At 45.2% G+C, this 18,991-nt stretch overlaps 1 protein-coding gene across 3 annotated transcripts in view; it reads right to left on the reverse strand.

Moving 5' to 3' along the window:
• The window catches only part of AKTIP (AKT interacting protein), a 154,263-nt gene that overhangs the window by 32,514 nt on the left and 102,758 nt on the right, over positions 1-18,991 (reverse strand). For all 3 annotated transcript variants that reach the window (XM_069639558.1, XM_069639556.1, XM_069639560.1), the window contains 3 exons: positions 1,626-1,690; positions 1,443-1,543; positions 240-328 (listed from right to left, as the gene is read on the reverse strand). In XM_069639558.1, coding sequence (XP_069495659.1) covers positions 240-328; positions 1,443-1,543; positions 1,626-1,690 — 255 coding nt within the window. The remainder of the gene's footprint in view (positions 1-239; positions 329-1,442; positions 1,544-1,625; positions 1,691-18,991) is intronic.

The raw sequence follows: 18,991 nt of genomic DNA on the forward strand, positions 1-18,991 counted from the left end.
ATAAACACCTGCACAAACTCAATTACCCCGTGATCCTCTTGCCCATCCCCAAGCAGGGCATTGTCCAGTCCACTAAGGACGTGTGCAAGCGTAGATGCTCAGTCAAATATATTAACAGACCAGTTAAACAGATCCAGAAACCTGCTGGCAAAGGTGCACTGAGACGTAAAGGAAAGAGTTGGGAGTAGCACAGCTGTACCAGATTCAGTTTAGCCAAGATGTGTATTCGAGTAACTGACCTCCATTTTGTAAATGCTCTTTTCACATCCAGTTCCCCTGAAACAGGATCGACTAGTGGGTGGAAGACTGGTATATCGAACACTAAACGCTAGATAAAAATTAAAAAAAAATATATATTATTAATGTTATGCTTTCACCTTTAGGAAGCACATCAATAGTAGAGCAACAATTCAATATGCTTTCCAAACCTCTTCCCCTAGCCCCATTCCAACAGCGTACATTTTCTCTACCCATAATGATCAATTTCCAAGCTGAAATGGTGACAAAGGCCTGGGTTACACATAATCCAGTACATTTATGGTTAAAGAGCACATTTGCGCAGGTCGTCTGCACCTTTCTTTTGAATCAGCATAGCAGTCGCCAACTGCATTATATGGGAACCAATCAAGTTACCTTATGTGTTCACTGTGTGGCTACAATTCAATGGCAATTCCAATATATCAAAAAGGTACCAGACACAGGTCTGATGAGATATTGCACAACAAGCAAGTCTCACGTCAACATGGATGGAACTACTAAATTGGGCAACCTTTTCATTGACTAACACTCCCACCTCCGAGTACAAATCCAGCTTACTAACTGGAAATGGTCAGTGAGCAAGGAAAAAAAAGTAACAAGTAGGATCCCATGTTCAACAACTGGGCAATGGGCCAATTCTACAGGCAAGCCGTTGTCGCCACAAACGCACATTGTGGTAATTCAGAGCATATCGGGGTTTCCTTGGGGATTGTGCACTCACAATTTCTTGCTTGTGTAGGTTTACTGGGTAAACGTCATGTGAAGCTTCTGTAGGGCAGAAAGCTACATGAAGAACACGTACCCATTTTACTTGGACTCGCACTCCTCTCCCAACCTCCATTTCAAGGAGTTACTTTAATATTTTAGATAAAAAATAATTTTTAAAAAGTTGGAAGTGCCAACATGGACAACAGACTGGTAGGTGGGAAGAGGTGACCATGCATAATACTAGATTTTTTAAGCTGCTCCGTTAACATACACACCTTTCAGGCATTGCATTTACCAACAGCAATTTTCATAATTAAGAGTTTCTACAGTACTACCACATACCCGTTCGGACAGGGGACATTTCCAAAGGTCTTCCAATAGCACCTAGACTGCCAGCTTGTTCTGCTACTCTTACATGGTTACATAGTTTAGTGCATTAAGTGGAAAAATTGAGTAGGCAAAAAGCTTCAACTTACCGGACACTCTCCATCGGGGTAGTTATCCGGTATATAAACCGTAAACTTGAAAACTCCATCTTGGTAAAGGCCATGCCGTATAAATATCACCCCAAACCACACTGAAATAAAATAATCATGATGACTGAAAACTCGATTGTTGAGTAAATAAACTGAAACGCATTAAACAAAGATGCAACTTACTTAATGCAGAGTGATGCGATGGCTGGATGTAGACACCAGGTAATTTCTGCTTCACAACTAGAGTGCTGCAAGTGTAAAGAGGACACGTAAGCCACAGAATGCATCAATTCCAGGTTACATTAGCAAGGGTCAAATTAGCCATGACATAGTGCACACCTTAGTGTCACATATTGAAAATGTTCCAAAAGTGCTGCAGGTCCACACGAACTGACTGCAACCCAATCCATCACCAAGCAACTACGTATCCCTTTAAGCATTCCGACCCCAATTTAACTCAGGTTGTCTCACAATGCCCTGCATAAGTGTGCAAAGGTAGTTGATGTATGGTCCATGCAAAAAAAGCCAGACCTTTAAAAGCATCTGTTTTTATACAATGCTTACCACGTTTCTACTGCTTCATACCCCAATGTAATACCAATAGCCTATAAAACAGAAGTTGTATTCCTGACTGAAAGTCACAGTTTAAGTCAAGGACCTCCAACCTGCTGGTGAACAGGAACTTTAGCTACAGCAGACAGACTAGTAATACTAATGAGGAAGGATCTGAAAACTGGCGACAGTGGGTAAGCGAGTCATGATCAAAAAGTGTGTGTGTGCTGAAGCAGATCCAAGAGTTTATCAAATATAGCGACAGGGCTTTTAGGCAGCAGGTAACAGGATACGGATAGCCAGGCAAGCATTAAATGCTGAGTTTACGGACCTCTTGGCCCCCTATAGTTGGAACATTTGTGATACCCATGGACCCATGCTTCAGGGCATTTGCAGTACAACCTGTGGGCTATACCCTGTAAAGGATCTACTAGTACTGGAACCAAAAAGTTAGAACCTGCAATGGTCTAAGGTCAATTACAAGGTACACCAACTTGAAAAGCCAAAGCATGCAAACTGTGCCTTTGTTTCGGTAGAAAGACCTCTTTCGGGATGCTAGATGCAAACCAAATGCTACACATACTGAACATCTTGTGGTTCAATCCAAAATGTTCTATGAAAATACCCGGTGACTCTGCCCCACACCAGAGAAATGCATCAGGAATCCCATAAGGAACTTGGACAGTTAAGCCTCGCTCTAATCATGGAGCTTTAATGCTAGGAAAGCATCTCATTTACCAAGGTGAATTCTTGGACTGGAGTGGAACTTTCCTGAACTCTTGATTTCCATGCCTGGCTAGTAGCTTGCAGCTACCTCATCCCAGCAAGAAAGCCAATATTCCACATACAGCACACATAATTTCTTACCCCAACAGCTAGCGATTAATGCATGTTTTGTGGCCTGAACAGTTTCTCAGCATAGGTCCAAGTTTCACAAATGGCAAGGGAGGGACCATGGCTCGTACAGACCCAACTTGGAGCCATCACCCTAGAACATATTTTTTGCTCAGAGGGCAAAAGTGGACACTCACCAGGGCCGTCAAATATGCTTCACAGAAAGGGTAGGCCAATTAATACCATGCAACTTTCAAAGAAAACTCAGACCACTGTAGACCATCTTGAAGTCAGCAGTCGGACCAGATATTAAAGTTAGGAGGGTTTTCGCAGCAATTGGTCAAGGTGCAGATTTTGGATTACAATGATGCAATTTCATGGTGCCATTAGGAGCAACTGACAAAGTTAGTTCCCCAACACAGAAATGAAGAAGACATCCAAATATGCCTGGCTAGTAGCTTACAACTCGAAACTAATCCCCGCTTTGAACCATGACATGGTAAGTTTAGCACTATGTGCAGCCAGGGCAAAAAATCTGCAATCCATCATCCACAAAGGGGAGGTTCACTCAAAAATGTTATTGGCTCAAAACATGGGCCATAATCAAAAATAAATATAAAAAATATTTTTAAACAAAGATCCTAGGTAAAATTGAGCAAATTAGGCTCAAACTCAAAAATGTCAAGCACTAGGAGGCATCCATTTTGCCTCCTGTGCTGGTTACGCTCTGCCCTCGCGGCAATAATGATGCAAAGGCTGGCTGTAATAAACAAAAGCTACCACTAGGTGGCTTTTGCTTCAGTATTGCCGGAGATAGAATGCAGTCAGGACCCTGTCTGCTCCCTCAGCACAGGGGGATCCCGGGAGACTGAAAGTGAAAGCCACCGCAATCATAAATACAACACTGTTGTATTTAGGATTTCCGTGGTTAAGTTTCCCGGGAAACTTAAAAAGAAAACCACGGCAACTATATACAACCTTGTTGTATTTAAAATTCCTCGCCTTTTCTTTTAGGCAAGTCCAGGCAATTGTGAATTGCTGCGACTCTTTTAGTTTGCCTTTCTTTTCTAGTTTCCCGGAGGACGGGAAACTAGAAAAGAAAGTTGCAGCAATTATGAAAACTCCACCGGCAGCTGGCATAGTATTTATAATTGCTCTGCCTTTCATTTGGCGTTTTCTGTGCTTCCCTGGGCCCTGGGAGCACAGAAAATGCAAAATGAAAGTGAAGGCAGCCACCTCTCCATGTTAAGCTCTGCTCTCTGGCTGCAGTAAGCAAAAGCTCCCAGTAGGGTGCATTTGCTGCTTGATTATTGCCACCAGAGCATAGCACATGAACAGAGGAGGCTGCTTAATATCACAAAATGGATGCCCCCCCCCCCTGTATGAACATTTTACATAGGAACATTCTTTAAAAATAGGTTTTATATATTTTTGATTATTGCCCATCTTTTGTGACAATAAAAGGTTTCAGTGAACTTCGGCTTTAACCTATGGAGACCGTCAACAATTGAACTGCGCCCAACATCTCCTGTGAAAAATAATATGGTCAATTGGATCCCAAGACTCTGAAAAATAACCACCTCCACCACCCATATACATTACTCACAAACCATACATATATACATACAATCCGACTATGTAAAAGTGCTTGTGTTAAAGACAAACGCTAAAATGTTCCCTTTTCCAACAGTTTAAACTTTCCATTAGCCTACAGCATGCATGCCTTCCATGAATGCTCAGACCGAAGACTTGAAACCTTCCACAAGACAATTTCAACAGAAGCTAAAATAGACATAACAGAATTGTGGGAGGTTTGCACAGGATTCACGTTTGGAATTTTTTTCCACAGCTGGGCCAAGTCTTCCACCTAGATCTTCCAAGTGAATAACTAAACCCCTAAAGTTCTATGTAAACAACCATATAAAAGGTTGGGCAGTGCTGCAATTTTAGGTCCATTCCATGTTAAAGTCTTTCCCTACTAGCTGTAATTTGCCAATCTGAAGGATTTATTGTTGCTCTAGCTTTCCAAGGAAATGTTGCTCAAACAGGCTTTTGTGCTAGTGAAAGAAAAGGGCAAATAAAGCTTCGCTACTTTACCCCCACCCCCCCCAAGCAATACTTAATGGCAATACTATTATTTCTATTTTAAAAATTGCAAATTGCCTATGAAGAGCCTGCATCCAGCATGGAGAAAAGATGAAATATCCAGACTATAGTTTGAAGTGCTACAAACATCAAGTATTTTCTGTAGATCAGGTAAACACGAACACAGTTTCAGTTCATGGCTGGAAAGTTTTGCAGATGCCTGAATAATTCGTTACCATTCCAGATTTCTTTACAACGAGACAGGGAGATGCTGGACAAAGTATGGAGACAAACAGCTTCTGGAGAACAACCAATTAACCAGCATTTGAGGGTTTATGAACGAGTTAGGGTATCTACTGCAATACTTAATTCCCCTAAAATGATTTAATAAGGCTTACCTTAAAGAAATGTGGGATAGAGGCAAGGGCAGCTAAACTGCATAGTCACGGAATGCAGTGAAACCTACTGGAGAGCAGTCTGCAACTGCCTCTGCATCGTCCATGCTAGAGCAGATTCAAGCATGTGGAACATGATGAAATGGACACAACACCTCTCCCTCTGCTAAATAGGGCATACACTATGGTAAAGGGGCATATTGCAGTGTGAACCAAACCAGAAGTAGCTGCGATATCTAGAAAGCAAGCTTGCCAAAGCAAAGGTTGAATGTAAAAACGAGAAGCTGCTTCATAAAGCAAGGGCAATGCTACTTGACACAGATAGTGTACCAGATTATGGGTTCAAGGTTTCGTAAATGGGGTCTAGGAGCTTAGCAACTGTATAACTGGGTAAACTACTTAATCTTGTAACGCATTGCTAACATTCCAAAAGGGAGGGCAGAGGAAAAGTTGAGCTCTTTGCAGCAAGAGGACTATGCTTGAGAACTCAGATTACTGAAGAAGCAACATTTGTGGCATATTTCTGGCATATTTCACGTGCTTAATTGCTGTGGGAAGGTTTCGCCCAAATATAGAAGGAAGAGAGTTGAGAGCGCGCAGTTTGCTGTAAAGTTCAGAGCCCTTCACTGCAAGTATTACACCCCCAGTCTTTTAGGCAGGGGATTAAGGCACTATATGGGTCAAACAGTAGCTCAGAAATAACCTCCTGCATCTATCTTAACACCATTTGTTTTTCAAAGGTTATACAGCCAGCTAGCCTTCCCACCCCTGATGAGGCACAGCAGTGAACTGAGAAGCTCTTTCAGGACTGGACTACTTCAGGGAGGATGGGTCCATGGGTCAGATAATATGGACCAGCCAAGCTGGACAGCTACCAATACAAGCCAGTAAACCTCAACATGGCTCTTCGCCGTTTATAAGCAATAGCAAGCGGTACCCTAAGACATCAAAGGGACGCACAATTGGATCCATTTATTTTTACATTTGCATTTTTAAAGTGCTCACACAGCCCGGGGGCATCGAGGCGCTGTTACAGAATTCTGTTGTCTTAGTTGCATATTTACGCGATTAAATAACCAGAGGTTTCTAAGCACGGACCCGGAGATCAAACCTGTGTTGCTTCGGGTTGTCTTGCTTCCAAGGCGCGCACGTTGCCACTGATGTAGAATCTATATTAAAACAAACGTCCATTTGTGTTGCTTGGACTAGAGTTAGCTATATAAACTAAGCCCCTACCCCCCCCCCCAAACTACGGCCAAGTGTGTCAATTGAAATATTGACCGGATTGCAATTGGCATTATTACACATATGTGAACCTAAGGAACTGGCAAACTCCTCAGGAACTTAACTTGCTTGAATGAGCAAATAGCTAAAGTCAAATATCTGGATTGGTCACTTCAGTAATGTAGTTAGATATAACCTTAAAAAAAAAAAAAAAAAAAAAAAAAAAAAAAAGTAAGAGTACATGGCATGGGCTCTGTTGAGAATATCCAATTTAAAAATGTAAATGTTCAAATGGTTGAGAAATCGGGCTTTTTTTTTGGTAGACATCCCAAAAACAAACAAAAACCTGTATGTCGGAGATTAGAGTGAAACTATAGAAAAGGTCCATAACTATTCATACCTGGAACAGCTTAGATATTAAGATGGGACATTCTGCCAAAATAGCTTGTTCCAAAAAAAAAAAAAAAAAAAAATAGATTTAAAGGTTTACACTAAATATTCTTTTAACAAGGGAAGTCTTAGAGGAAATCATCATCAAGAAAAAGTGCAGGTGTTGAAATGAATTTAATAGTGTGGAAACATCTTGTGGTAAAGTGTCTGAAGCTTAATTTTAAACGACTTTCATTTTAGACATCTCATTTATAATACTTATTTTATAGCTTATGAGGTTTTATGGTCTTATTGTATGGTCACTCAGATAATGGAATTGGTCGCTTTTAAACTTTCTGAATGATATCAAATTAAGTGGAGATGGTTTTTTATTTCTGTATGATGAATCCCAGGGATGATGGGTATGGAGGTTAATTCTTTCAGTGTTGATTGAATGTTTATTTGTTTATTGTCCCTTTTCCCTGCTGTTATTTTATATGCAACATGGGATATAATGTACCGTAAAGGAATAGAATGTACCATAAACAAAGATACTGACCATTCACAGGATCCATTAATTCTTGATGATACTTGCGCTCCACTTACCATTTGAAAAAGCTCTAGGTTCACTTACTAAAAGCTCTAGATAGATATGTACATTTTCTTTTTTCTGGTGCTGGTAAAAAATAATTTAGGAAATGGTCCAAATACAAAGTATTTGGAAAGTTTAAGCTAGGACAACCCACACAATTCAGCAGCCTTTTTGCACATACAAATTTCACATTCAAAAATGGGGCAAACGTGCATCCTCAAACAGCTATCCTCCACAATTTTTCTAAACAGTGCTCCTAAACTGAAGTGTTTTTGTTAATAGCAAGCTGTTTATATGCAAATGGGACTGCTGGAACAAGGGACGTATGGATGCAGATTACATAGTGGCTCTTATCCCCTTAACTTTAACTGTCCTCCAAGTAAATATTTAATGAGATTCAGACATGCACACAAAGTATGGGGCTTGTCCATTACATGCTGCTCCAAATGCAAAGCATCACCATCAGTTCAGCACAGCCAAGAGTACACAAATGGGCTCTGCGTTCAGTGCAGCCAGATTCTGAAACATATTAGAATCAAAAGAACTCTTTACTTATCGATTGACCAGGCATGGCCTTAAAGTGATTAACTGTTGAAAAAAAAATCAGGGGGCCTCATCTCCTTTGGTCGCGTAGCAGAAAATAAAATATTCAAGATTATGGGCAAGAAGAGGGACTCCGAATCACTATTCTTTTGGGACAATATTTTTTTTGTGGGTGCAATGGGGCTCCAAGGATGAGATGTGCTCGTTTTGAAGAGTGCCTGCTGCCTAGTCCAGACCATGTCCTGCCCTGCCCATGGGGTCACAAGGCTGAGGACCATGTGAACTTAGTTACCTTGAACATGTACAAATGCTGTAATTTAGACATCCGGTGGGGGTTGGTGAGGGAAATACAATACAATTGTGACGGTGCCCTACTCTGCCACCCTGACCATTAGGCTTGCTTCTTCCTTTTTCCAGTTTCACGTTTACCAGAGTTGTGCATTAGAATGTAAACGTTAAACAAAAAGGGTACAGTGAATGCATTATTTTAAGTTTATTGCCCCAATGTTACTTGCTGCACAATAACATTTAACCCATCATTGCATTCATGGCATTTGGTATTCTTACTGTGCTCCCAAGAAAATTTACATGGGGAGAGGGAAAGAGGGAGAGAGAGGAACTACATATAGTTCCCAAGGAATCACTGAAGACCTTGGAGGATATAGTTCATGCCATCTCGTGAAAAGAGTACCCAACGGGAAAAAGATAACATAATACACTGCTCCTTGGAGGGTTTGAGCAATGCAAGACAATGTATAGGTGTGCCAAGCACACGTCAGGACACAGGTACTCGAGCCCCAGCTCTTTCAACGGCAGAGACATAGACTATGAAAACTGGAGAGCTCAAGAAATTCAGTTGTAGTTTGACAATACTTTCAGCACACTCCACAAATGGGTCAGAACTTTGCTGAATGCTACATATCACAGCACCTGTACCTTACTAACAGCTAAAGAATGTCCTTTGTCACCCATTGTCTTCAATCTTGCAATGGTACCAGGCAGCATGGACAGGTCAAACAGATGGCAGAAAGGTGTGCTGATGGGGACAGCCAAAGTGTTCTATGCCTAGATGGTGGTCCTCAAATGTTATAGCTGGAAAAGGTTCTGGACAAAGTCAGAAGTATTCCATTTGTTAGTTTCTGCTGTAAAGGCAAGGACACCGATAGGGTGGTTTCAGGCTTCCAACCCTCCCCCGTTCCCCCCGCTATTCCCCCCCCTTCACAGAACATCCACCCACTTGATGTGGAGCGATACACCAGAATGGGAGGATTGATCGCGAAATGGAGACTGCCAACTTTCCTCTTACGATAACATTGCACCATAAGGAAAAAACACTGGGCGAGACCATGCTTCCAAACATGAAGCTCACAATTGCCCTGTGTCGTTTGCACAACGATTTTGAACAAGAATTTCACTTTGTGCAAGCATCTGGGGAAGCGAATTACAAAAAGGTTAAGGAAATATCCTTGCAACTGGAATTGTAGCTTGTGTTTTTTCGCTCTTTTTTTTTTTTTTAATTGGTTCACACAGATGTTATGAACTATTGAACACCATAATGGATGGAGTTTAGGTCCATATTTTCACTTTTGCTGCTTTTCAGAGATTCAAAGCAGTAGATCGGCTCAGGATGAACCCAGACTGATCAGGATGTAGTAGGTCTACCATGTAAGGGAGGAGTCTTTGCATCCATATTTAGTAATGATAGGGGCTGGTATGAAGTGACCACATTTGGCAGCTTTCCAGGCTCCACCAGGACCGTAATAACTGCCTTGCGCATGGTCTATGGGAAAACACCAGTCCAGAGAGACTCCTCCAATACACCTACCAATAGGGGAGCAAGAATAGCACCATACTCCTTAAACAGCTCAACCCCCCGCCCTCCTCCGTGGCCTTAACGGACGCTAAAGCCACAATAGAACAAGTTATTTCGTCTGCGGTAACTGGAGCGTCCATCACAAAGCAGGATGCATCCGGCAGTGTCAGGAGATCAATGCCTTCCAAATACATTGCCAGCTCCCAGTCTGTGCTAGCGTCTCTGCAGGAGTATATGGACTCAATACGCCTGGAACTTTCCATTAATATAGTCATCTGATGTCGGGGTAGCATCAGAGGACGCAGTAATACCAGTGAGAGCCCGCGGGTAGAAGTTAATTTGGACTGCTCTAGCCAGGCCCATCCACCTCACCATAATGCAGGCAAACACAGGCCTAGCAATGTATAGCACCTCCCTGTCCAAAAGGTCCTGAAATTGAATTAGATTGCCCTTAATCATCAGCCCCAGAAGAGCTCAGTCTTGTCCTCCCATACTCATTTTCAAGGTGCCTTAACTGGCACACTTCCAGCCGTAAAGGACCCCGGCTGTCAATGAAAGCAGTCCCCCCCCACCCCCCTCCTCCCCTTAACTACTTTAAAGGTTTCCCAAACCGTAGAGTACACGGTCACCGATCAAGTTCATTTTCAAACACATACAATAGACGTGTGTATATTCTTACAATAACCAATGAGGGCTCGCTTCTTGCGGCCTTCTGCCCGGGAACACTTCCTTTGAAACATCTTACTAGGCAGTAGTTTACTCAGCATAGTCCAGGTTAGTGTCTGTGCCCCGGTTCCCACGGCCCCCACCATTACTCCTTCCTAACTGTCTGCTTCGATGGTGCTTCACACCCAGAGAAGAACATCTCCTGCGTCAACACATTCCATTCCTCCACCCCCACGCGCCTTTCATGCGTCCCTCCTTGTATCGCTCTTTGCCATACCGCTGTTCAGCCAGTGCCCAGCGCTTCAGATCAGCCCACCATGCTTCTATTTTATGGCCCGTCGTGGATTTCCAAGCTATTGCTATTCTGCGTTTTGCCAACACACATATTGCGTCTTCTTTGCAAGCTGCTTGGCGTGCTTACCGGCCCGTAGGAACAGACGCAACAAACAATATTCTGGTGGCCATGTGTGCATCTGAATTTCTGAATGCATCTGAAGCCACCCTCGTACCTACTTCTCCCCAGAACTTTCCAATCACGGGGCATGTCCAAACATATGCATCCAATCTGCTTTTTCTTGAGCACACCTCAGGCATACCAGCGTGACAGCCTATATGGGTTCAATAATTCTGTATCGTATAGAATTGGAGAGTCTGAATCTCACATCTGGAGACTTCGTATATAATAGCGCCCTCTTCCATTCCTCATCCGAGATTGTCCTCCCCGGGTCAATTTCTGCATGCTGTCAATTAGATGGCTTAAAAATAAAATCTTACAATCCAATCTAGAAACCATATGTCCTCCCTCTGTTACATCGTGCATAGTCTCCAGGACTTTTCATTCTTGCCCCATCGCCAAGTCCCAGCCATCTCCTGTCCATTCTCCCAATCATTCCCATATACAGTAGAAATTGACCCTTGTGTATGCAAAAAAAATTAAATCTATTCACTTGCCGTCCCTCAATAGGTCGCAAAACAATCCCCTTGTCCTCCGTGTCTTCTGAACCTACCCACCACGCCCTGCTGTTTGCCAGAGTACTCCTTTCAGAGGGACGCATGAGGAACAAGGATCGGGGGTTCCATGTTCTATGCCACAGATCTATGCCCGATTTAAACAGTTGTGAGGGCCTATGTGACAGTGTTTCTGCCAGCCACAGCACTTCTTTCAGGAAGCACAAATATTACAACCATTGCTGTACCAATGTGTGCTGCGAGGGTTAGTCTCCCAGCCAACCCACCAGAAATTGCAGTTTATTTATTTGCATTTTTAAAGTGCTCACACAGCCCGGGGGTATCGAGGCTCTGTTACAGGAATATATGTCTCTTAGTTGCGTATTTATAACGCACTTAATACCCTGAGGTTTTTAAGCGCGCACCCGGGGATCAAACCTGTGTTGCTTCGTGTCGTCTTGTTTCCAAGGTGAGCATGTTGCCGCTGAGCTATCCTCACAAGGACAGTTGCCCTGCCAAGTAATATAGCTCAAAGTTCAGTACTCTTATGTACTCGTATTACACCCCAGTCAAAGTCTAACTGTAGGGAGCGCAAGGCTATTCGGTTTCACGCACCCTCCCATATAAGTTCTCTAACCATTGTATGCAGTCGCTACACTCTGGGTATGTTAATAAAGTGCTCTTTTGCCTTATTTTTTAATAACGCTGCTCCGCCCGGTACCCCCCCCAAAGGTAGTTTTCATCTAAACGCATGGAGTTGCCCACACCATCTAAGACTGTGTGTGATCCTCGTGTGAAGCAGCCAGGTCATGCCACACATTAATGCCCAGATAGCGAAAAAGAGCCTCATCCACCGCATTCCCAATTCCGGCAGCTGTCCCATATTAAGCCCTCCAGAGCCCGGCCAGTGGGAACAGGCAGGATTTTTTCCCCGTTAATTCGGATTCCCGCCAGGGCTGTGAACTGATATGACCAAAGTTAGTTTCAGGATGATGCACATACAACAGCATTGTCGTCTGCATATAATGAAATCAGATGGTATTATCGCCATCCCTGCTTCCGCATACTCTTATGTTAATCGCATTTGTAAAGCGCACATACGACAAAGCCTCTTGCCGCTGAGGAGGAAAGGAGTAAGAGACTAGCTGACATAACTTAAAGCAAATGTGTTTTATAGCCGACGAAAGGCAAGAAGTTGCGAAGTCTCAACGGTAGAGATCCACAGCTTAGTGGCCGCTAATGAAAAAGAGCGGCCACCCACCCGCTCAAAAGAGTAGCGGAGGATCAGAAGGAGAAAGGCAGCGCACAGTATGGCACATCGGGCCGGAACTCATCCTGTTCTCATGAGCCATAGAAGGCACGATGAACTACCAATGACCAGTTTGAGAACAGGAAGCCAGCAAAGTGAACGGAGAACAGGAGAGATATGAGCACCATATGGCGTGTCTGTACAGATGCGAGCTGCCCAATTCTGAAGAAGCTGCAAACGATGGAATAGGTATAGGAGTAGGTATAGGGGTATGGCCAAAAAGAGGGAATTACAATACTATTATCGACTCAGAACCAAAGAGGCCGTTACAACAGGCCTAAACTGGGAGGAACAGCATAACTTGGCATAGGAATGAGTTAAAAGAACCCAGCCCGAGAGAGAGAGAAAATGGGAAAGCGAGAAATTGGGGAAATGCATCATGCTGATAAGGGACCACTTTTGAAAATGTACATCACCACATGATCAAATGCTTTTGATGGCAGACCTAGTTCTGCAGCTTGTATTCATCTTGCAACTGGTGCACAACTCATAAGCGAACCAATAACTGGACATTCTGTATGATCTGGACATTCTGTATGATCACCCTGTTGCTTTATACCAGGTACCCTGAAAGTGAGATGACTACAAACTACAATATCCCACCTAGTTTGTCAAGTTCTCTGTCCGATACGCAATCCACTCTGCTAAGTCTTCATTTCCTCTTACATGATGAATACACAAAGCAAACTAGATGCCTACACAAAGTAGTGACCATCCAGTCTGTAAATCTACAGTAATACCAAACATTGCAGTTAGGCTGTAGAGCTTGCTTTGCATTATAGATTACCACCTGCAGGAGTCAACTGGCCAAACTGTTTTCAGAGCCTTTATCATATGGATTTGTGTCCATTGATGCAGCTAAACTTTTACAGATACTAATCTATGGCTCACAAATTCTTTTCGCCCACTCGAGTAGATTTTATGAAGGGTGAGCAGCATTTATGAGACATATTTGAATATTTAAAATGCATTTTGTTTGCAGTAAATGTCAAACACAAGTTCACTGTGCATGGCTGGATTCTGGGTGGCAGCAGTGCACTAAACAAAGTGGGTTTATATATGCACATTTTTTTTTTTTTACACAAGCCATTTCAAGAGCACACATATATAGAAGACGATATGCCACATTTCCATCGCTGTTCATATGGTCATCAGTACGCATGAATTTTGACAATTATAACAACCCCCCCCCACCACCTTTCGCCAAGTAACATCCAGTCTTTGGTTAAGGTAATACAACACTGTTCAGTGCGAGGAGACGCCCCATGAATAAGTTTTCCTTTCAGGCGCAACTTTCGTAGTATGGTAACCTTGTGGAGCGATTTAGGCTTAAAGAACATTTACCGCCTTTCCCAGAAGGATTACCATTGGGTCCAAGGGTGACTGTACACCCACCACTTCTTTAATATGGCTTAGGATTTCTTTCCAGTATGTCTCTGCAACTGGGCAAGTCCACCACATATGGATTAAGTACCCGAGTTGCCCGCGGCCTCTCCAACATGTTGGGGGGCATTTTGGGATGATTGAGTGCATCCGCTGTGGCAACATGTACCACCTCAAATGCATTTAATTGAGGCACATTTGGAGACTTTCGTGGCCAGTTGCCATATTTTTAATTAACTCTTTTTATTGAATTTACAACATGTTAAACCAAAACAACCCCCCCTCCACACCTCCCCCACCAAAGGCACTTCTGCTCGGCCCCTGACCCGTTCCTTCCACGGGCCGGTCACCAAGGTTCAACGTAGATCCAACAGTTTTAGGCGCGGGGGGCACCACACTATCCTAAATTTGTCCTTGAGCAATGCCAAAGTTTCTCCCCAGTCTTTTGCAAAATGATGCATTGTTGTTCATAGCGTACGTTGCCCATTAGAGAGCTATACTTTCCCATATCTTCTGCAGCCAGTCCTGCATCATGGGAACTTCCGGGCTTGGGCTTTTCCATCTCTGCGCTATTAATGTCATGGCCGCCAGCGTTAGGATCACTCACTTTCTCCCTAGATCTGGGTTCCCCCGCTGCGGTGCTCCCTCTGATTCCTAGCAGTATCTGCTCCGGTAGTCGCCCTTCACCTGGCCCAAAGGCCTGGTCCTGTGCCCTCTGCATTTCTTACCCATTTTAGGACACTCCCACCAGATATGCTGTGCCCTCCATCCCTCACTCCTCCAACAGTCTCCTGGGGTCCCTGGGTACATCCTGTGAAGTCGGGCTGGTGTATAGTGCCAGCCTAGAAGGATCTTATACCAGGTTTCTTGCAACTGGGATGCCCTAGCTAACTTGGGAATCTTTCTCCATACCCTCTCCCACTCCTCCCTTTCAATCTCCCTCCCCAGGATCCTCTCCCTTCTCCGCATGTACGGCCACTGTTTCCTAGCATTTGCCTTGTCCAATATCCTCTAGAGGTTGGAGATGAGCCCCTTGGACCAGTCGTTAGTAGGAGGAATTCTTTTAAGCTGTGTTTCCCTGGTTGCTGCTTCCCTGTTGTCTGGATTCAGTAGCCAATGCATTATTTGCACATATCTGAACCCTTCCCCCTCCTTCACTGAGCATTCCCTTTTACAGTCCGCAAAGGAGAGCATTTCCTCCCCTCTGAACATGTCTCCCAGCTTCCTACACCCCCCCCCCATCCTGCCACTGCTTAAATGCCCCCTTTTCTAGTCCCGGAGTGAAGTTCACTTTGTTGAAAATGGGTGTGAAGGGGGACGGGAAGGACGTTATCCCCTTGGTTCTCACCAGTTTATCCCAATTGTTAGCCACTAATTTGGTTATAGTACTCTCGTATAGATGCTTTGGCCTGTGTTATTTCGGTAGCCACAGAACTTCCGCCAACTTGTGGTGTGCTACCGCTCTATCCATTTTAACCCACTATTAGTCTTGTAGGCTTTCCCCTTCCTGAAGCCATTCTCTGATCACCCGTAACTGCGAGGCCTCATAGTACTGCTGGAAATTTGGTAGTGCCAGACCCCCCCCCCCCCTTTGGGTGCCATCAGCAAATCCCTAGAAACCCTCGCTCCCTTTCCCTCCCATACAAATTCGTTAGTTAGGGCTTTCAGCTCCCTGAAAAAGCTTGCTGGTAACTCTTGGGGTATCGCTTGGAATAGGAATCGTGGGAGTGGAACCTTTTTGACTGCAGCCAGCGGACCCAGCCACGAGACCCGGAGGGTCCTCCACCTATGAAAGTCGTGCTTAATGTCTTTCAACATTGAGGGGTAGTTGGCCACAACCCAGCTCGGAGGGGGATGCTGTGATTCACCCCCCCCCCCGATATCTAACACCCCCTGGACTCCACAGAAAGGGGGTGCTCACCCTCAGCGTTTCTTGTTCCCCTGCCCTCAGGGTTAGGTTCAGTATTTCAGATTTGCTGATGTTCACCTTCAGGCCTGAGACCTCTCCAAAGTCTTCCAGCAAGGTTCTGCTTGCTCGGACTCTAATGGGGTCAGGGTGAGCAGCATGTAGTCAGCGAACGCTGCCACTTTTTGATGTCCCCTCCTCCCCCCAAACGGAATGCCCCTCACTCCTTCCGCTTCCCTTGTAGCCTGTAGGAGGGGCTCCAGATAAAGTGCATAAAACATAGGGGACAGCGGGCATCCTGTTTTCGTGCCTCTACTGAGCTGAAAGGGCCTCGACAGCGCCCCATTCACCACCACTCTCGATGGCGTCTGGTAATTCGCTTGGACCATCGTTAGTATTCCCCTCCGAGGCCCATTTCCTGCATCACCCAAAATAGAAAGTACCCGGGCGGTCAAACGCTTGTTCTTCGTCCAGGGCCAGTAGGGCCACGGGAGTGGCCGTTTTTGTGCCTTCTCTACTAGGTGTGCCACCCTCCTGATATTGTCAGCTGTTTGCCCGCCTCGTATAAAGCCTGCCTGATCCGGATGGATCAGGTCCGGGAGGTCTTCCTCCAGCTTGTTCGCCAAGATTTTTGTGTATATCTTGGCATCGACATTTAGCAGTGCAATAGGGCGATAGGATGCTCGGGGTCTATGTTAGATTTGAGTATAAGGGTTAGCTTGGCTTCCTCCATGGATGGCGCTATTCTACCTGTGGACCTGAAGGTGTTGAAGAGGAATGTCAGGTGTGGGGTTAGATTGGTCACAAATGTTTTATAAAAGGCTGCGGTGTAGCTGTCTGGGCCCGGGGCCTCGTTTAGTGGCAGGTCACCGATCACTCTCCTTACCTTGTCCTCCATGATCGCTCGGTTGAGGGTCTCCTGCGCCTCCCTCCCTATTTTTTGCAACTTCACCCTTCCTAGAAACTCCACTTGCAGATGGGGCTAGGGGTTTTGTGATGTGTATATAGGGATTCATAACATTCTGCCAATGTTTCTTGAATATCCCCTGATCGTGTGATCCGTTCCCCTGTTGCCGTTTTCAAGGATGTGATCGCATTCTTTGATCTCGCCCCCCCTTAATTCTTTGATCTCGCCCCCCTTAACAAGCGTGCAAGGAGTGCTTCTGCCTTATTTGCCTTGGCATAATATTTTTGGCAGATGGTGAGCAGTGCTCCTTCAGCTTTTTTGGTGTGAAGGACCTCTATTTGCTCTAGTGCCCGCCTATACTCCCTCATGGAAGACCTAGTCGGGGTTGAACCAGCTTTTTGTCTTGCCGCCTCCACTTCCACCTCGAGCTATGTCTCCATTACCCTCAGCTGCTTTACCCTCTGCGCCATTGCCGCTATTAGTTGCCCTCTGAGCGTAGCCTTAAAGGCGTCCCACCTTGCGTCTTCCCTCGTTTCCACTCATCTGAGAAGAAGATCCTAATTTTCCCTTCGATTTCCTCTCTAACTACTGGATCCCTGATTAGGAATTTAGGGTATTTCCATCCCCACACCCCTCCGATTTTGCACCCTAGGTCCATGTGGATGGCTACCGTCTCGTGGTCTCATCCCAGATGAGACCCACCAAGCCTGCTGAGACCCAGACGTAGTCAATTCTTGACTGAGACCCATAGACTCCCGATAGAAAGGTGTAGCCTTCCTCATTCCCCCCCTTTCAGCTCCCGCCATGCATCCCGTAGGCCTGCCCTTCTTATCCCATCCCCCTTAGTTCCGCAGACATCACTGCTCCTCCCCTCCCAGAGCTCCCTGTCCTGTCCCCTATCACAGGCTATATTGAGATTTCCCCCCTTTCCCCCGAACAGAATGATATTAACCCCTGCTTTCTCTTCTAGTATCCCCAAGACGGGCCTCAGGAACAGCTCGTGTCCGTCATTTCGTGCGTACTCCACGATTGCGGTGTTGGGGAGGTCCTGGTTCGTCCCTTTGACTAGTATATATCTACCCTCCTTGTCCCGCAGGGTCTCCGTAATTCTAAAGTCAAACATGTTTGGGATGGTTGGGGCAACTCCCCCGGTTTTGTTCTTCCCGGAGGCATGCAAAATTTGATCAAACCCCCTCAATCTCAGCCTCCCCATGTCCTTATATAAAAGGTGAGTTTCCTGTAATCGGAGGACGTCCGGCCCCCCCTTTCCTCGTGAATTGCTCTAGTTTCTTCCTTTTAAGGGCGGGGGAGGGTGCGGGAGAGTTAAGCCCCCCCGACGTTATGGGTTAGCCACTTGAATGGTTATGGATCCAATCTTGCCCCTCGCTTGTCAGCGATCCCCCCGTCCCGCTCAACTCTCTGAAGTGAACCCCCCCCACACTCCCTCCCCCAACTCCCCCCTAATCGGTTGCCATATTTGACTCCACATCTCCCCCAGTATTGGTTCCCCTACATCTCTTCCCATTTCCGCATGTGTTTTAAGTTCTCTTCGGGATCCGTTCCACTCAGTCTATAGAGCAAGGATACCCCTTTCTCTTGGGTCCCCTCCTTCATGCTGAGTTCTAGACCTATTGGGTCACGGGTCACCCCTTCCCATGTTTTGGCGTTTGGGATCCAATGCCCGACTTGGGCATAACGAAATTGTTCCATCTCAGGGATTTGGAATTTCGCCCTGTACCCTTCAAATGTCAAATGCATCCCCTCCTCGTAAAAGTCCCAATGCCAGGTGTTGCCCCCCTCCCCAATGTGACCAGAGGCCAGGCTGCAGTCCCGGCGTAATGTCAGGTTGTCTGGTGTAAGGGGCCCCCCCCCTCCCATTTTTATTCCTTTTCCCCCGCAGTGCCTTTTCCCAGTACCATAATGTTGCTTTAGTTTTTTCCAAAAGTGCCCCCCTACGCCCTCCTTGCCTCTATGCCTCGCTGGTAGGAATCCCAAACTCTCCAAGGGGATTTTAGTGGTTTCC

Source organism: Ambystoma mexicanum, chromosome 1q (assembly GCF_040938575.1).
Source record: "Ambystoma mexicanum isolate Mex_15411 chromosome 1q, UKY_AmexF1_1, whole genome shotgun sequence".
NCBI classification, from domain to species: Eukaryota; Metazoa; Chordata; class Amphibia; order Caudata; family Ambystomatidae; genus Ambystoma; species Ambystoma mexicanum.